Here is an 18942-nt window from a genome sequence, read left to right as displayed (position 1 = left end):
ATGGGACCTTCATGCTGGGTCACAGTGCTGCAGGAGTGACAGGCTGGTGTGCTGCCATCACAATTGTGTGGCCTCGTGTCCATCAGCTGAAACAGGTTCTGGATTAGCAGCTGGAGGACAGTATCTGTAAGAGAAAGCTTGGTGTGATGGTAATTCCCCCCCTGTGACTAGTCAGGCTTTGGTTACCATGAGGCACCGTGTTCAAGGGGTACCCCGCACACACCAGGGTGGCCACAGTTGCCCTCTGTCCAAGCTGGCCTGAACTGGGGAAGACAGCTGAGATCACAGAATCACAGAATCACTAAGGTTGGAAAAGACCTGTAAGATCATCAAGTCCAACCATCAACCAAAAAAAAAAAAAAAACCCACCACCATATCCATTAAGTCATGTCCCACAATGCCACGTCCACACTCCTTGAATACCTCCAGGGAGGGTGACTCCACCACTTCCCTGGGCAGTTTATTCCAGTGTTTCACCACTCTCTCAGTAAAGAAGTTTTTCCTAATATCCAGCCTGAACCTCCCCTGGTGCAACCTGAGGCCGTCTCCTCTTGTCCTATCACTTGTCACTTGGGAGAAGAGGCCAACACCCACCTCACCACAACCCCCCTTTCAGGTAGTTGTAGAGAGCGACGAGGTCTCCCCTCAGCCTCCTCTTCTCCAGGCTCAACAACCCCAGCTCCCTCAGCCGCTCCTCATCAGACTTGTGCTCCAGACCCCTCACCAGCTCCATCACCCTTCTCTGGACACGCTCCAGCACCTCAATGTCCTTCTTGTAGTGAGGGGCCCAAAACTGAACACAGCATTCGAGGTGCGGCCTCACCAGCACCGAGTACAGGGGCACAATCACCTCCCTACTCCTGATGGCCACACTATTTCTGATACAGGCCAGGATGCCGTTGGCCTTCTTGGCCACCTGGGCACACTGCTGGCTCATCTTCAGCTGGCTGTCAACCAACACCCCCAGGTCCTTTTCTGCAGGGCAGCTTTCCAGCCACTCCTCCCCAAGCCTGTGGCGTTGCCTGCGGTTGTTGTGGCCAAAGTGCAGAACCCAGTACTTGGCCCTGTTGAACTTCATCCAGTTGGCCTCGGCCCATCGATCCAGCCTGTCCAGATCCCTCTGCAGAGCCTTCCGACCCTCCAGCAGGTCAACACTCCCGCCCAACTTGGTGTCATCCGCAAACTTGCTGAGGGTGCACTCGATCCCCTCATCCAGATCATCGATAAAGATCTCACTATTGTTTCTGTGCAGCCTTGAGCAGTTAATGTGAGCTGCCACACAGTGTTTCACTCCCATCGCTGTGAGCATGGAGCTGGGTAGTAAGCTCTTCTCTGGCAATCCTTCCAGCACTGGCCCATAGGGCTGGGAGAAGAACTCACACCTGCATCACTTGCTCCAGCTCCATGAGCAGGAGCTGAGCTGCGTGTCAGTTGGTCTCTTGTCAGTGCATGCCTCTAGGTTGTCAGCCTGTCCATCTCTCTTTATGCCTATGTGTGCAGGGCAGGGACCTCTCACGCACCCCTCAGCAGAGAATTGAGTGCAAAACAGCAAAGAACATGGCAAGAAAACAGCAAAAAGGTAATGTCACCATGTTAGGGGCTCCCCCCGTGGAAGGCATGTTGCCAGCATGGCCAGGAGTGGTTTGACATTTAGCTTAGTCCTGCAGCATTGCATGATCCTCCTGAGACAATAACCAGAAGTACACAAAGGAAGGGACAATCCCCTGTCTAAAGGATTTGGGGAGCAAGTGATTGAAGGAAGCATCAATACCCTTTTTGACAGAGAGATAACTGAAGCTCATGAGCGCAGAGCTAAAACTAAACCAACCACCTCACCGAGCATCTCACGTTATATACCGGGTCATCCTTCCTCTGCCCAGATTCTCCAACTCCCCTGCACTTTCAGTAGCTGTTTAGAGGTAGATGCTTTGCCACTGGCAGTAAGGAACAACCCACCCCCATCCCAGTCCCAAATCCCCAGTGGTTATAGTTCATTGTTTCCAAACAAATATAATATAGGTAGTGCCTCCCTCCGGCCCGCTTAACCCGCTGTCCTCCCCCTGCCTGCAGCATTCTCCGATGCTTTCAACTTATTCCACAAAGACCCAGACAGCAATATTAAACTTCACAGCCTGGAGGTGACCGCTAAGCAGCTGGGGATTAGCTTAACCAGACAAGAGGCGTACGATGAGCTGGTGCATGCAGATGCTGACGGTGAGGGCACCAGACCACGCGTTACTCCCCTGTGGGTTGTTCTGAGCCAATTGCTGGGTGTGCAAAGCGATCCTCCTCCATGCGCCTTCCCAGCCTGGGGCAATATGGTACCAAAATGTTTCCTGAGCCAGAGGCTCTATTTGGACTGCTGTGTTTTAGCACTTACCAGGGACTATTCTTCATGAATACATGTCACACCTTTTGGACCTCTTTATGCATGCTGAAGCACCAGGAACCACAGCCCAGTTACATGTGAAAGCTTTAACAGCTTTTCTCCTAGCCTTAGATTTTAGCAGCAAATCTTTCTGCAGCGCCAGCTCTGAGCTGCTTGCCCCAGCATTTCATTACAGCAGAAAACTGCCTTGCTAATGGAGATGCCACTTGCCTGCAGGAGACATGAACAAAATGGAGGCAGCAGCTTACGTGAAGCACCTCACAGGTAAGCCTTGCGCACTGTCACTCACGCTCTGTCCGAAAGGGAAGCCACTGGAGCTACGAAGGTGACAACCCGACTGGGGCGTTTGCCACAGCTTCTTCTGTTCCCTCCTGGCATGTGGCCTTCTCCAAAGGTGGAGGATCGATACTTCTGGTACTGAATTCAGCAAGGCTCAGGGTCAGCCCTGCGTTAGCACACCTTTCCCAAGGACAATCCCAAGAGGATCACAGGAAACAGAGCTGGAATAGACCTTGGGAGTACATCCATCCCAAAATCCTCCCAGGGCAAGAAGTAAAATCAAACAGTTGTAGTGGGTTCTGCTCCGGGGGCTCCTAGGGGTGAAGGAATCACCCTCCAGAGGTTTCTGCAAGGTGGCTGTCTTAAATGCTTAAAAAGTGTCTAGCGGTGGGTTAGCTCAGGGTTACCCCAACACCTACAGGCACCTCTATGCCATGGACTGCTGCAGATGAAGCACTCAACACTGTAGTCAAGGGATTGGTGCCTTTGTGGATCTATGCCTGCTAAGGTTGGGCATGCCGGATGGCAGCTCCTGTGACTCGTGGTTCAGAGGAGTGAGGAATTCAGGACCGACTGAGCCCTTCCCTGGCGAGAGGAGGCAAACCAAGAGGCAGAAGGCAGCTGGCTGTTGGCCGCCCCGTCAGCGACTCTGGTTCCTTTCCCTTTGCTCTGTTCAGGCAGCCCCCACGCCCAGGTATCCATCTTCCCACCGATTTCTAAACAAGACACAGTGACACTGGCAAAGCCAAAAAAAGGCTGGCAGAAGGTGGCGAGGCAGAGGAATGAGCCAACCGCTTCGTCTGAGAGCCACTTCCTCCATGAGAGAAACTGGCTGCAGGAGGTGAGAGACAAGCGATGCCTCAGCCGTGTAACAGTATCAAAGGAGGTGTGGGGACAAGCCAGAAAACCTGTGCTTTATTGAATCAGGCAGCTGCTCTCAAGTCTCCTGCTCACCGCAGAAAGCGGAGACGCTCCCCTGCCACCAATGCCAAGTGCCCAAACACACCGCGTCATCTGACAACAGACAGCCCAGGCAAGACAGAAGCACAAGTGAGTGGGAAATGTAGAGGGAGGATGTTACCCTTCGTCATATGGGGACTGCAATTAGAGCAGAACTAAGTGTGACTGGTCACTCATGTAACCTATACATTAACTGCCTGGTGAATGCTTTAACTAGATGCAGTATTAAAGAGCAATTTCGTTGTAAGTGCAAGGAAAAATGAAACCAGCTTAGTTATTACTGTTAATTGTCAGCATGAATTGTGTTTAACCTGCCAGCACCGCATCATGATGCACCACTGAGGTGCTTTTTGTTTTATATGTATGTACGTGGCACATGCTCCACCTGGGCAAAGCTGTGTGATTCCACCCCCATGGTCCTCTGCCTCCTCTTTCAACTTCTCTCCCTCCTCCCAGAAGGCGCAGGCAGCCAAGCAGTACAGGCACAGCCTGGCTCTCCGCCAACGCCACAGCCCGCTAAAACTGTGGCAGAAGATGAGCAGGGGCCAGATCGGCTTTGCAGACGGGCAGCGAGCACTTCCACCACACCTTCTGCACCTACTCCTGGTCGTGGAACGCCTGCCGGGAGCTGGTGACAGCCACCGACCTCCACAGACTGGACCACCAGCTCTGCTGCAGGCGGTGGCCCGCGAGGCAGGGAACGGCGATGGACGCCAGGCGAAGGCTGTGCCTGGATGCCACTGGAGGTTGGTGAATGCTGGACAACAGTGTCTTGGGCTGGGCCTGCTCCCACCCCGGTATGTGAAATGCAAAATATAAGCCGGGAAGAGCGTTTTTATCGCCGTGGTGGCCGTCTCCCGCCCAACACGGGCGCCCCGCCCGCCACCGTCACCGCCATTCCTCTGAGGCGGCGCTGAGGTGGCAGCCGCCCTTCCCTCGTTGCCGCGCGCTTCCCGCCACCGCCCCCACGTGACGACAGCGTCCCTCACGTGACCGCCACGGCCCGCCTAGTCCTCTTTCGGGTCGGACGGGGGGGCTGCTTCCGGTTCCTGTGGCGCTTGACCCATCATGGCGGCGCCCAGGGAGGCGCCGGAGCGGCGGCTCTTCGGGAGGCGCTTCCTCACCGATCCCGCCCGCCTCTTCCAGCACAATGCCTGGTGAGGGCGGCTGCCGCCTCCTCGCCCCGTCGGTGGCCGCTCCGGATCCCCGGCCCTTTGCTGCCTACCGCGGAGAGGCCCGGCGAGCCGGCCGAGGCGCTCCGGGGCGCTGCTGCCCTGTAGTGCCTCTCCGCGCCTGGCCGCGGGGGTTGAGTTTGGGGTGGCCGGGGCGGGGGGGGGGGGGGGGCTTGTCCTCGCCGCCCCGGCCTGCCGGTGGTCTGTGGCGAGGCACTGTGTGACGGGACTTTTGGCGGCCGGGGCGGGTCAGCCCCGAGGTGCCCCTCTCCGCTTCATGGGGACCCGGCTGCAGACATTGAAGCGCCTCCCGGGGCGCAGAGCAGGCTGGGGGGAGCTGTGGATGTGGGGCTGGCAGCCAGGCAGAGAGGGGAGCCTGGCGCGGGGGGCTGCCAGCGTGGCAGGCGGTGGCAGGAGGGCTTGGAGGTGCGGGGGGGCCCTGCCCCGCTCGGATAGTGCTTGGGGGTCCTAATCCCCGGGGGGTCCTGAGCCTTCCTCGGCTCCTCCCGAAGCAGTCAGGATTCCTCAGGCTCCCTTGATGTTTCAGGAGAATGTGTTGCTTTGCTTTGTAGCAATTGCTTCATTGCTATAGTTAATAAAGTTAAATGATGTGCTCTCAGAAATCTATAACTCTTCTCCATCTGTATACATTAGTGACTAATGTATAAATTGAACAAAGATCATTTCACCCATCTGCTGCCACGCGACGCTGTAACAGTGTGAGATAGTGCTAGGTGTTAGCTTGGAACAGGAGGTCTTTGCTTGGACAAAGCTGTTGTTTCAAGATATGTTACACACCCAAATTCTCAAATTTTCTGGGAACTGAAGGTAGTTTGCATTTTTGAAGTAAATATGTCCACTTTCAGTCTCTAGCTACTATACCCTGTTAAGAATTGGGTATGTTTAATTTGTGATAAAGTAATATGTGCATGTACCAGCTTGTCATTCATTTTGGGACTATACTATATCAAAGGTATGTTACAAAAGCATATCCTCAATAGTATTTCCCTGCAGAAACTTCTAGTAATCTAGTTTTTCACAGACTTGAAATTTGTCAAGCCTTTGTTCTGTGTGTTAATATCAAAAGACTAATTCCTCCTGAGGCCAGAATAGTGCTTCTTGGTCCTTACAGTCTGCTTTTCATTCACTTGTTCTAATGAAGAAAGATCAAGTGAATCACTTTAATGACTACACAACTGTGTATGCACGTTTAAGTTATTAATAGGTTCTTAATGCTTTAAAGGTTCCTGCATATTTTTCTCATAATTGGATTTAATATTAATATAACACTTCACCTTCCGAATCAGCCTACTGCCTTTTTTGTTTTAATGTGAGAAAGAAAATGTAGTTTTCTAAGACAGCTAAATCAAATGGCCCATGTTGATGACCTGCTTGAGTGAATGCACGCAAGCGCCTACCTGTGTGAGAATGGCAGTTCCTCTCCAAGGAGGCCTGGTTTTGCTGAGTGCCCTCGTGTTTTTATAGTAAGGATTTATTTCCTCTAAACTTGGCTAAGCATCAAATAGGGAAAAGTATTAGGGGACAGATTTGGTGTCTCTTGGGCTCCCTCCAGTTACATCTTTTGTAATGTTATGAATGCAGTTCATTCAGAACCAGGAACTGTACATGCCGATAGCTGTTGTACTGCTGCTGAGCTAGAATTAGAGATTGTGGAAAAGCTCCGCAGCTGGCAGTTTGGAGAGCTGTTTAGACCCTTCTCTTTTCTCTGTCTTTGCCCTACCATTCTCAGCTGAGTAGTTCATCTTATTTTTTACAACAGGGATAATGTGGAGTGGTCAGAAGAGCAGGAAGCCAGTGCCAGGAGTAAAGTTCAAGAGAACAGCTCACAGCTATTGCCACAAGATAAACAAGGTACTTTTGGATATTGTTGTAATGCTGAGTCTTAACTGGTTCATACAAGAGCAGAATAGTCTGGCCAGACCTGCATATGTATCATCATTTATTTCTCCCTTCCCCCCACCTCCCAGATCATTCAAAATCCATTACCTAGTGGTTGATAATGAAAAATGGAGGAGGAGGAATCTTTCTGTTCTTAATTTATCTCTTTGTGACTTTTCTACCTTCTCCAGAGACTCATCCTACTGGAACAGAAATGATCTTGGCTGGGAGGAGTCATGTTGGGTTGAGCTTCTTTGTTCATGTTGTGTATGTTTAAATACTTCTTAGTGTTCCTTGTCAACAAACTTCTTTCAGTGTAGAGCAACAGTCTCATTTAGTCTTATTTTCTCTGCTTGCTTTTGCTCTCTAAAGCTTAACTTCTAACAGGCAATCTTTTGTTTGCTTGCATGCTGTGGAGCTATACCTAATGCAAGCTCAGCTCTTCCCTTAACAGGGTCTAATAAAGTAGTGTCCGTATCCATCTCTACCAGGTTTAACAAACAGCATGATAATGATTAAATCAGAAGCAAAGAAAAAATATTTTATCCTGATTGTTTATCATCAGAGAGGCAGAAAAGGGATTCCAGAGTTTTTATTTCCTCAAACTTGGTTTAAAGGATATTTATACATCCAAAATGCAAAGCTTACCTGAATCTGAATCAAGCTAAAGGTGCACAGCTCTATAGTCAAGTAACATGGTTGAAGCTGTTCTGAGTTGGTTAATAATGCTTCTTTCCTCCACACCTGTTCAATATCATCCAGTCCCTTAAATGATGGTGAAATGGCTTCCTGTTCTTTGGTATGATAAGAGACTTTTTTGGTGATGGTCTTGTTATATCCTGCCGAGTTCTAGGATGGATCTGCTCCTTTTGTTCAAATTAAATGGAGTGTGTCATCTGTAAGGCAATGCTGAACACTATTGGAGCTATTGAGACACTTCCCATATAGCTTCCAGTTGTGTTCACAATGGCAAATTTAATTATACCAAAGAGCAACCCTCCTAATTTCTTGGATTCCCAGAAGTATCCAGCAGTTTCTATTGTGATACCCATTGTGTTGAGTTCATTTTAAAATCTGGTTAACATTAAAGGATGCTGTCAGTCATGCTTTGAGAACCTATATACAACTATGAAATTGTGGAGCAATTTACTGTTAGAGCAGTTTGTCAGGTCTTCATGATGTATTTCCCAGACTGAACAATGGAGGCCAGTCAAATTTTGATGGTTGCTATTCAGTGGGAAGCGTGTGGAGACAATGGGATGGCTGAAACGTAGGGAAGCCAGCCCAGCCAAATGTGCCTGAAGGGTCTAGTATTTTGAGAATCAGTAATGTCCAAGCAGGAGAACAAAGGCAGACTATTGGTCATTATGGCTGTATTATTCTGTGGACTTATTGGGGCTGTCAGAATTTGTTCTGAAGAAGGAGAGAAGTTCTCTGGGGTATCTTGAAGATGTATCTCCTGGCTGGGAACAAAGAAAGAAGCGGAAGAGTTTCTTGGTTTCCTTTTGAGGCTCCATAATTAGCCCCCATGCAATTCAGGGGGTCTCTGATTCTCTTCCTGTCTTTTGTGAACAGTTACTTTTGTTTGCCCTTCTTCTGCAATGTGAAAGGGTGAGTATGGGCTTGGCTTTGGGGGTGTCCTTACAAAGACGAGCAGAAAAGTTAGGAGTCCTTATCAGGAAAGTCTCTGGAGGAATCTGGCTCGCATGCCGATGTCCCCATGAGCTAATACCGCAAAAAGGATCTTGAAGCAAGTATTATGTGAACTTTTCTGGCATACGTTGTGCAGGAAGTCAGGCTGAAAAATAAATATGGTCATTTTTTTGCTTTAAATCTGCTGCTTGCATGATCTTTGTCAGCTGGTCCTTGATTTCTTGCATTTATGTTGTTACTGATCCTTTCCTCCAGTGCTTTGAAAACACTAGGCTATGAGGTAAATGAGCTTTAAATAAAGCTTTCACACATGCAGGTTGGAGCATAGCAGCTGTTCAATAGCATCCAACAGAATTTCACAGTAATTTAACACAGGAAGAGCACAATGTCTTGTTCAGCTTTATACTGTGGCAAAAATGTGGGTAATCCAAAATGGCTGGGCTGGAATTTTGCCCCAGCACCTCAGGTAAGTATCCCATTAGAGTCAGGCTGTCATGGGATTGTTAGGGACCAGCAGGAATCAGGACTGTGTATTTTTGTTAGGTGAAAGAACATTTCCAGCCCCAGTAGCTTTGCATATCCCTACTAGTACATGGAAGAAGTGACAGTTCAGGAAGGAGTACGCCAGGGTATGAATCAATAACACTTCTTCCTCTGACATTAGCAGTCATTGAGTTCTCCTATGCAAATAATAAACTGACTTGACCCTGCTTACTTTGAGCTACGGTGAGATCATGGCACAAACTTACTGCTCTAGTCTAATACCAGACATTAAAATTTCTTTTGGCTTGGGGTTTAAGGACAAGGCTTCTTAAAAGTAGAAAATCCTTGTAGTTGAGGTAAAGAGATTATTTTTATATCTAGCTCTTTGTGCTTCAGGGATAGATCCTACTAAAAATATACATATGACTGAATTCTGGACATTTTTGTCTATATTTGGCTGAGGCTACATATTTTTCCAGGTGTTCTTGGTTCATTTTACTATCTCCCTTCAGATATCTTCTAAACACTTGTATGCTTTTCAGAAAGGCTAATAAATAAACTGCAGTTCAGATAATAATACTAATCTCCAATTTTAAGATGCCTGCTTTTTCTCTTAACCCTACTCTTAGTAGATGTTGGAGAGGGGTTATCCATTCTCACATACAATCGTCATCTTTAATTGTGGGAGAATCATTTGCATTCAGTAATGCATTTGTGGCTGTGCAAACATGGCTAAGGAGTTGCATGTTTTTGAAATGCAGTTGGGACCTCTGGCTGTGAATGTTAATGCCTCTAGGTGATTTACAAGCATAGGATGCTATAATTAGCTCTTATTTCCCAGGACAGAGAACTCATCGTATTGATGAGAATTCAGGAAGCCAGTTGGATTTGTAACTTCCCCTAGAACTGTACTTGATCTGAAATCTGTGAAGGTGTGTGGAAATAATTCTGTGGGTGACTCGAATTTCATTAGATCATGGCTTTGTAAGAGTTCTTCCAGCTTTTTGTAATACTCATCTTGCTACTGGAATGTATCCACTTGGTGTGAAAAGGTAATGCTTGCTGCTAAAGTTAATTGTTATCATCTTTATTCTGTCCATGTTAGCTCTCCACTATTACTTTAATGACAGTGGTCACTTCTGTTGATTCCCCTCTTTTGTTTTAACTTCATAGATGTGTGATGCTCTAACATGCACAGAAGTATGGAAAACAAGGTGCTGTAGACTGGACTCTAGCAAAACATGCTGTCCCGTAATCTTGGAGTATCATGCAATTCCTAATTGAGCTTTCTGCTAGGCCTGTACAGTTGACAATTTTTTCTGTTTTTTCGTCTGAAAAAAGGGGTAGCGTGTTGGACAGGAGCTCTTCAGCTCCAAGCAGCTGTCATAGAATTCCTTATGGTTGGACTTGATGATCTTACAAGTCTTTTCCAACCTTAGTGATTCTGTGATTCTTAGAAGTTGTAAGTGCTTGACACTTAGTGTCATGAGGCTCTAAATTAATTGTTCCAGTGAACTGAACAAGTTAGTGTTAGAGATGGAAGTAAAACCTGGATTTCTTCATTCCAGGCTCCTTCAAAGAGGCCTCTTCTGTTGCCAGCTTCCTTTAAATCCTACCAGGAGGCAGGCAGTTTCCTCTTCTATCTCTTCTCCCTTTTTTAGTCCTAACAAAGTGACTGTGAGGAGGCAGGCTGAGTGTTTATGTGGGATGGCACAATTTAAATAAAGGTGATTTTTAATCAATAACCTTACTTATTAAAGCAGATTGCTGAATAGATATCTGCAGTGATCCCTCACTGTCTGAACTGATTAAACTCTGAGACCTTCTGATTTGACTGCTGGTGATGTTGTTGTTTGTGTTCACAGAGGAATATGAGGTGAATGCTAAGAGGTACTGGGATGACTTTTATAAAATCCATGAAAATGGCTTCTTCAAGGACAGGCACTGGCTGTTCACTGAATTTCCTGAGCTGACACCTAACAGGAACCCAAGTCAAAATGGGGATTCTGTGCATGAATTTAGTAACAAAGAAGAATCCACCAATGGAGGGCTGGGAAGCTGTGAAAATGGACATTGTTCATTGGAAACCAGGGCAGAGAATGAGTTAAACCTGATAAAAAGCACACCTAAGATCTGCACAGAGGAGCTGGCTACACAGAAGTATAGTGAGCCGAATCAAAGTGATGGAGATTACCCAGGATCATCTGCATCTTATCGTATATTAGAGGTAATAGCTGTAAAACAGAGTCTCACACATCAAACAGTCCCTTGTATCAGTGTTAGTGTGACTGGCACATAAAAATATGTATCATTGGCAAACAGCCAATGGGATGATTGCCTTAAGTCAGTAAAATGCAAAAACAGAGGGCAGCTTAGAATGGAATTAAATCTGTTGGCATTCTTTGGGTTCAGACTGTGAATTGGCAGAGCACAAGGACCATAAGAAGTTTCTGAGTTTAAAAGACAAACTATTACTATCAGATATTGAAACAAGCATTTAAAAGTCATCTTTTGAAGAAGCTGATTCTTTTACTTGTTTGTATTATGCTTTCCCTTGTCATTTACGTTTGTGCTGACTCTTGTTTGCCTTGAGAGGTGTGAAACAAAACAACGAAACCAAAAATGTAAAGATGCTGTTTGGTTTGTTCCTCATGGCTCATGTAATAATGGAGAATCTCAGACTGATACAGGGTTAGTTCTAGAAAAGTCTGTAGGACTTCTAAATATGAGACTCCTGACAGTTAGTAATGACCTTTTGCTCTGCCATCTCTAGTTTGTTCACTGTAGATATCGCTGGTTTTGTTGGATGCTTCATGTTCTATGGAAGTTCTGCCCTTCAGGGAGAGTCAATCTGAACTGTCCTTTCGATTTTTTTTTTTTTTTTTTTTTAATCTGAGTCTTTGAGACTTCCTCAGACTTTGATGTTCTTGGGTCATTGTGGCTTTGTCTCACCTGGGTACCTTCAGTAATATCTGTCACTGCAAGCCATCAGTGGTGTTTTCTGCTCAGTCTATTACAATTTTGCTGATTCCTTAAACATTCAGAGGCAAATTCCCCAAACCCAGTTGTGTGAGCATCTTCTCTTCAAATAGGAACAAGCAGAAGGAATAATAAGGCAGAATCATTGTAGGCCTAGTTGTAACTTGAGGAAGAGCCATCTAGTGAAGGAAATGCCGAAACAGCAGAATGTAATTTTAGTAAAACAAATTTCTTTCTCCATTGCTCTGATTTTCTATGGAAGTGAATGTAACTAATCCGTGGCCTTTGCCAATGCTTCAGTGACTCATATTGGTTGTTATGCTTGGGGTTCCAGCAATAAGTTTTCTAAAGAGTAACAATATATAGCTTGTTAGTAAGATTTCTACGAGAACTGGCTTCGTGGTTTCCCACATGCTTATATGTAAGCCTGCTCCTCAGAGCTGAACATACTCAGATCTTGCAGCGAGATTTGCAAAGGGTCACTGCTATGCTCCATTGTTACTCATGAGTTGCTCTTTGTTCCATAGTTGTAGAGAGATGATTTGAAATTAGCTGCATGGGACATACTGAAGAAATTATTTTCACTATGTGTACATCTACTTACTTTGTGCAGGTTGGCTGTGGTGCTGGAAATACAGTCTTCCCAATTTTACAAACCAACAAGTAAGTAGTTCTCAGTAGGTTTTTACCTGCATGATATACCAGCCTCTGAAAACCAACTGGAAAAGTGTTGCATGTGTTCTTAGTTTAGACAATCTCAGAGAAAGGCCAGGTGCAAATGGTACCTTTGCCATCTGCAACTTCAAATGATTGTGTTTTGAGCTTGGAAATCTTTGGTTTTAGAATGCAACCAACAGAACATAGTTCAAGTTTACATTTCTTGTTCTGAAAGCATTTTCATACAGGCCTTAGCATCTCTCCTTTTCCAGAAGGAAAAGTAAGCAGTCAGTTGCATGTGAGAATAACTGAGCTATAAAGGAGCAAAGAGATCCACCAGATTTTGCACAACACATTATTGACAGAGATAGACTAAAGTCCAGGATTTCTGGTTCCCAATTCTGTGCTCTGTGCATTCAGGACAATTCTGTAATTCCTATGGAGCACCTTTATATAAATGATGATAGTTTCTTTTATTTATTTCAGTGACCCAGGCCTTTTTGTTTATTGCTGTGATTTTTCGACAACAGCTGTGGATCTTGTCCAGGTAAACTCAATGGTGACTTATGCAGGTAGGAAGTACATGGTGCCAATTGCACATTAACACAAATATATCACAGCTGCCACCGGCTGTCTAGCTGTGTTGGCAGCTTTCTGGTTTTAGCTAGCCTTGATGCTGACCCTTGTACTGGTAAATCAGCAAAATGAGCCATCAAAGATTGTAGAAATGAGGGAAGTTGGAGTTCTCAAAATGTCACATTGGCAGCAGACAAGTCAGCCAGATTTTCTTTCCCCTGTGGTTGGCAGTACTTTTCTAAATCCAGTGCTCTTTTAGTTGAGTAACTGCTGAACCTTGAAAACATTCAGGCTATTTTTTAACAGGAACTGAAGCTGGTTTTGGTTTGTGTGTGCATTACTGTCACTACAGTTCTGGAAACGTGGTGTGATTGCTTCTGCACAGACAGCTGAGGAGGGATACTGTTGTCTGTGGAGCAGGAGGCTGGAATTTAGTCAAAGGACAAACACTGCTAAAAAACTTCAGGTCAGAACAGAAATGAGAATATATGAAGTACCAAATGTAATCAGTCACTTCATGAGATAAGATGGGGAGCACAGCAGCAGAAGCAGCATGCCATTTCATCCTCTTAAGCTGACACAAGCACTGTTTATAGAGGCTGCTGCAATCTGTAGCAGCAGCTTTAGAAAAATATGCAACTTCTTTTAGAAGTCTAAACGGGATTTTTAAGAGCGTAACTTTAGGCAGCCAGGTTTGATGTTTGGGGTATAGGGAGTAGTCTGCTTGTAATTGAAATGAATATTGATTTTAGGGATGCAGAGAGGGGCCCTGACACTCTCACTTTTGTAAAGATTTCCAGCTTAACAGTGTAAATCCCTCACTTCTTACCACTATTAGTGGAAAATCTGACCTTAAAATTGCAATAATCCCTCAGTCCAGTTTTGGGGTTTTGGCAGTGCTGATTGTCTGAATGTAACAAGTCCAAAGCTCTTTGTAATTCTCCCACGTATATTTATTTTTCACATTTCACCCCTGTTCCTTGTCTGATCAGGGAACCTATCTGACGCCGTCTACCTTAGTCCAGTGAGGCTGAAACAGATCTCTGGACGCACCACTTTATTATGTGAAAGTTAAAATGCTCCCATGTCCAGGTAATATTGAGATCAGGGTCTGCTGCTAATGAGGTGATTTTTCTCTGCTTAAATACAGAACAACGTGGAATACGATTCTTCTCGCTGCTTTGCGTTTGTCCATGACCTGTGCAATAACCAAAGTCCTTTCCCAATGCCAGACGAGAGTCTTGACATTGTTATTCTTATCTTTGTCCTCTCAGCGATTCTCCCAGAGAAGTAAGTTTTAATAATTCCTTCTGGTTGCAGAAGATAATGCATATAGATTTGGAGTTCTCTAATAGTAGATCCCCTCATATCAAGGAAAATTAAAGTTTGTTCTGTGTCTAGTCCAGTTTTCCATTAAGCCTCTGAGAATGAAATTTGCAGGTACTTTCTGTTGTAACAAATTCTGGTACAGGATAGGTGTGATTTGGAAGTGCTACGTGGCTATAGGTGACATCTTGCTGCGCTCACAGTTGCTCACCGGTTCTGAACCCCAGCCACACTGAGCACTCGGCACCCATTTGTGGAAAGTATGCTGCTAGATTTTAAGGCTCAAAGGCTAGATGAATTTCTCATATGGGAGGTGGCAAGAAGGGAGGGGACAGGTTCAGAAAACAGTTAAGAAAAGTGCTGTGATCTTAGTGTGACAGTGTGCTACAACCTACACTAGTCTCTCTTTCTTGTTCCCTTTGGTTTTATTTCACAGCATTTTTAAAGTTCACTTATTACTTGTTTTACAGAAACTAGTGGAGATACTTTTGTAATTAGTAAGAAAGAGCAGTTAATCCCTGCTGTGGCAAGCTAAGTTATCATTGTAGAAAAAAAAGCAGAATCGAGGAGTGTCGGAAATCAGACAGCCAAATAAATCAACCTACCTAAGTCTGAGAGAGCTCAGAAAAGTGCTAGCTTTTGGTAGCTCTTTATATGAAGTTGAAACATATATAAAACTTTATACCTTCTTTTTGGAAAGTAGGCTAAGGAAACAAGCATCATTTTGCAGAATGATGAGTACTTCTGTTTTATTCTTTCCTCAGGATGCAATGCATCGTTAACAGACTGAGTCGCCTTCTGAAACCAGGAGGAATGATTTTGTTACGAGATTATGGCCGTTATGATCTGGCCCAGCTTCGGTTTAAGAAAGGTATTTTCTTTTCCCCTGGGGAGTCTTGCCAGGTCACTAATAGATGATGCTTCTCTGGGGTACTGTCTACCCTGTTGAGGAGGCAGCTCATTAATTCCACTTAAGCACAGCATGTGCTGGGAGAGGTGCCTCTTGTCTTTATGTGCAGTTGGATGGCAGTTGTTGATTTTTAAATGATAGCTGGTAACTGTTTAAATCCCTCTTGTCCTTAGGTCAATGTCTGTCTGATAACTTCTATGTGAGAGGTGATGGCACCAGAGTCTACTTCTTCACACAAGGTAGGAGGCTAGAAAACATCCCTCTGACTCTCCTCACCTCTTTTTGTCCCTGTGCCCTCAAGTTTTGCCACTAGCTCTTTTCCAGCCTGTCTTTCTTGGAGCAGTGTGAAATGCTAAGTGTCCCCCAGTTGCATGGGTACCTGGGCTTGTCACTTGCTGGTGCAAATATGGCATGGTGAATTCCTTAGTGGAAAATCCTTTTAGAGAAAGACTAGTGTGTTTGGTACAGTGGGAGAGTGGGATGGGAGGAACTCTCCTTGAATCTTGTTGCCTGCGAAGGATGGAGTGGGATGGACACCACTTGAAGGAACTTCTCTTAACTTTACTGTTCTCCTACGAGAACATAAGAAGGGTATGGTTCAGTATAGATCTGAGGCAGCCTCTAGTGCTGCTGCTGCTCAATGTTTAGCCAGGGTTGTATTCTCCCTGCTTATCGCCAATTGCACCTCCAGTCACTTCCACCATGGGCCCCTCTGCATGGTCAGTTTTAGAGCAGTGGCACAATTGCAACAAACTATTCACTTCCCCACTGCACAAGTCTTGTTTGTCACAACAAAATTAATGTTTAATGCGTGTTTGGCAAACGCTTCGTGATGGCAAGCATCTGATAAAAGAGCACAAGCTGGGACCTGTTAGCTCTTTTCTACAGAAACTCCATACAAATCACGTGCTCCCAGGCTGCAGCTGAACAAGCTCTCTGCTGCTCAGCAGGACTCGGTCTGGCTTTGCCCAGGGCCAGTGTGCTGGGGCACTATGATACTTATTTGCTTGGTCAGGAATACCTGCCAGTGTAAGTGTTGCAGCCTCGAGGGTTCTTAGTGCTTTGATTGGGCCCCAGCAGGGTGTGGTTTTCTAAGGATTTTTTTCCCAAACTTAACCTTAATGAATCCCGTTCCCCTCCAGCCTGTACAGCACAGATCTTATTGCCACCTTTTAAAAGCATAGGTCTGATCCCATTCTTTGCTCTTGCAGAGTCTGAAATTCCTCTGGAGAGAGGCGGGGAGGGGGAAGGAATGGATCTGTCCCTACTCGCCAGAAGATGCTCCCTTAATTGGTTACTAGAGGCGATACCCATGTCTGAAACTGCTGCTGTTTTCTTTTTGTCGAGTCTCTGTAATTCTAGCTGTCCTCCAAATAATTCTTGCCTTCCTTGGTAGAAGGAAAACTCAAGGAAAACTGGAGAAACTGTGATCTTAATCCCCCTCATAGTACAGCAGTTAAGTCCTGTCTGATCTTTACGTTTCCCTGCCAGAATGAGACCGTGAGTTGCCTCTGGCCCATATTTCAACATAGTTTAGTGTGAGCAGATACCAGTTAAATGAAAGCTATGGCATCCTCAATGTCCTTCTCTTTGCTTCCAGATGAATTAGATGATCTCTTCACCACAGCTGGGCTGGAGAAAATCCAGAATCTGGTTGATCGGCGATTGCAAGTGAACCGTGGGAAACAAATGACGATGTATCGAGTATGGATCCAGTGCAAATACCGCAAGCCTGCCACCTCTCAGCTGTGAGGAAACGGGGCATGCTTTTTAGGTTGGAGCCTCTTCATGGCCATGTGCAGTGTCTTGTCCTGGTGAGATGTGGTTTTACGGAGTTCAGTGCACACAGGACGTCAGTGCCTTTTGCAGTGCCTAGCATCACTTCAAGTGAGTTTTGCTAAGGACAGATGTTCTAAGAGGAGACCAAGCAGTATTTTAGATGTCTTGCTACTGCTCTGAGTTTTTTTAGATTATTTATGGTTTTAACAACTTAAGAAATGGTCAAGCTGTCTTACAGCAGCTGAGCAAGTTGAGTAGCGAGTCACTCTTACTCTGGATTTCCACCTGAAACAGAAAGAGAGCTTCAACCTTACCTCTGTGTTGCATACTCTTGTCTTGGGAACAAAAACCATGCAACTGGTAAATCTGTTCTTCTTTGCAACTGGTCACTATGCCTAATAAGGGTCCCTTAGCCAGCTTATCTCATGCAGCTCTCTTTTAGTCATTCAGATTTGTGCAAATCCACAAGTTAAAATTACATGGATTGAGGGCAGGAACTGTGAGCATGCTAGTTTCTCTGTGCCAGCTTCCCCACGGATGCCTCATGGTGTGCAGATGACCTGTGGAGAAAGCAGATTATGCTGCCTTACCCTCACTGTCCACAAGGATGTTCATCTAGAGGGCTAGCACACTGTAGCTCAGGTGCTATAAATTCATATCAGGCAAGGTTCAGGCTTTCAAAGATTTGGGGCTGATGCCAGTTTTGGGGCACCTCCAGAGTGCAGAGTATGACAAGCAGCTCACAGGACCAGGGTTTACACAGAACTACCTGCTTTTTTTGCTTGAACAGTGAGAAACTGTTCTTGCTGGCTGCAGCCCCCAGGTCATGAACTGCCCTGCCCTGTCATGGTGGTGTGCTAAACCCAAGCAGACAAGACACCTGTCTTTGATAAGAAATCTGAAGAATGTCTACCACTCTTGTTTAATTTCTTAGAGGAAGCCAACATTGTGGCTTTCTGAAGGTATTTCCCCACCTTTCACAGCAAGTATCTTTTATCTCAGCTTGTTTTCTTTTGTTATATTTAGGGTGTGGTACAACAGGTATTAGAATAAATTTTGTGGTAATGCTTTTCAATGATGGTTTGATTACTATAAATCAGGCTTCCACAGAAACTCACATGCTTCTGCGTGCCTGATCTGAAGGATTTGGGCCACTGTTAGGTAGCTACAGTTTTTTTCCTCTTCTGTTACCATGAGTCTCACTGGTGCCTGCTCTCGTCTCTCAAGAAGGGAAAGCCTTGCCTGATATCTCCTACCTTGTTTTAGTTCATGAAGCAACAAGGTCTGTTGTGTGTGCACCGCTGGCTGAAGAGCACTTCGTGCTACACAAGCACGTATATTTTGTTAGCTAGACACTTGTATTTGTAGCTTACAGTTGCCTAAGAGTAACTGTCAACTATAGAGACACGTAGGTTATGAAATAACTGCTGTCTTGAAACAGGGGAGAAAGGGTAAAAAGATGAGGAAATATCATCGTGATCTTTGGAGAGTGTGCAGGAGTCCTGGAGAGTCAAACCAGGAGCACCCTGATTTGTAAAGCATTGGAAGGGCCAGTCCTCTCTGCTGTATCAAATGTGGCAGCATGATCAGGTCATAACTTCACGTCGCTGTGTCACCCTGCAGGTTTTAGCATGTCTGCTACCCGAAGGTTTCTGGGTCAGGACATTTCAGCCCTTCCTGTGGAAAGGTGACCCAGCAAAACCATTCACACCACAAAGGCAGGCTGCAGTGCTGGGGCAGGAATAGAAATGCGCCATTGCTTTTTAATATATATATATAGCTCTTTTAAATAATGTTGAAAGGGAATCAGATAACTGGGAAGAGAATTCTTGTTCAATTCGTTATACTGTATTTTCTAAAAGGCTAAGAAACTTTACAGT

General features: G+C 45.5%; 1 protein-coding gene across 1 annotated transcript; it reads left to right on the top strand.

Annotated features, from left to right (window-relative positions):
- Positions 1 to 4696: 4696 nt before the first annotated feature.
- METTL2A (methyltransferase 2A, tRNA N3-cytidine) lies at positions 4697 to 17818 on the top strand. Its single transcript, XM_059830431.1, has 9 exons — positions 4697 to 4785; positions 6581 to 6672; positions 10701 to 11062; positions 12428 to 12477; positions 12958 to 13018; positions 14198 to 14337; positions 15138 to 15244; positions 15457 to 15522; positions 16884 to 17818. Exons 1-9 carry the CDS (start codon positions 4697 to 4699, stop codon positions 17033 to 17035), a joined length of 1119 nt encoding a protein of 372 aa, XP_059686414.1. The 3' UTR covers positions 17036 to 17818.
- The last annotated feature ends 1124 nt before the right edge of the window (positions 17819 to 18942 follow it).

This window comes from Gavia stellata, chromosome 28, assembly GCF_030936135.1.
Source record: "Gavia stellata isolate bGavSte3 chromosome 28, bGavSte3.hap2, whole genome shotgun sequence".
NCBI classification, from domain to species: domain Eukaryota; kingdom Metazoa; phylum Chordata; class Aves; order Gaviiformes; family Gaviidae; genus Gavia; species Gavia stellata.
Note: the sequence above shows the minus strand (reverse complement) of the source record. Positions and strands in the feature narration are given on the sequence as shown.

Coding starts and splice junctions, on each gene's coding strand:
- METTL2A (XM_059830431.1), top strand. CDS start 4,697: ATGGCGGCGCCCAGGGAGGCGCCGGAGCGGCGGCTCTTCGGGAGGCGC. Junction 11,063..12,427: donor CATCTTATCGTATATTAGAG/GTAATAGCTGTA, acceptor TACTTTGTGCAG/GTTGGCTGTGGTGCTGGAAA. Junction 15,245..15,456: donor CCAGCTTCGGTTTAAGAAAG/GTATTTTCTTTT, acceptor TCTTGTCCTTAG/GTCAATGTCTGTCTGATAAC.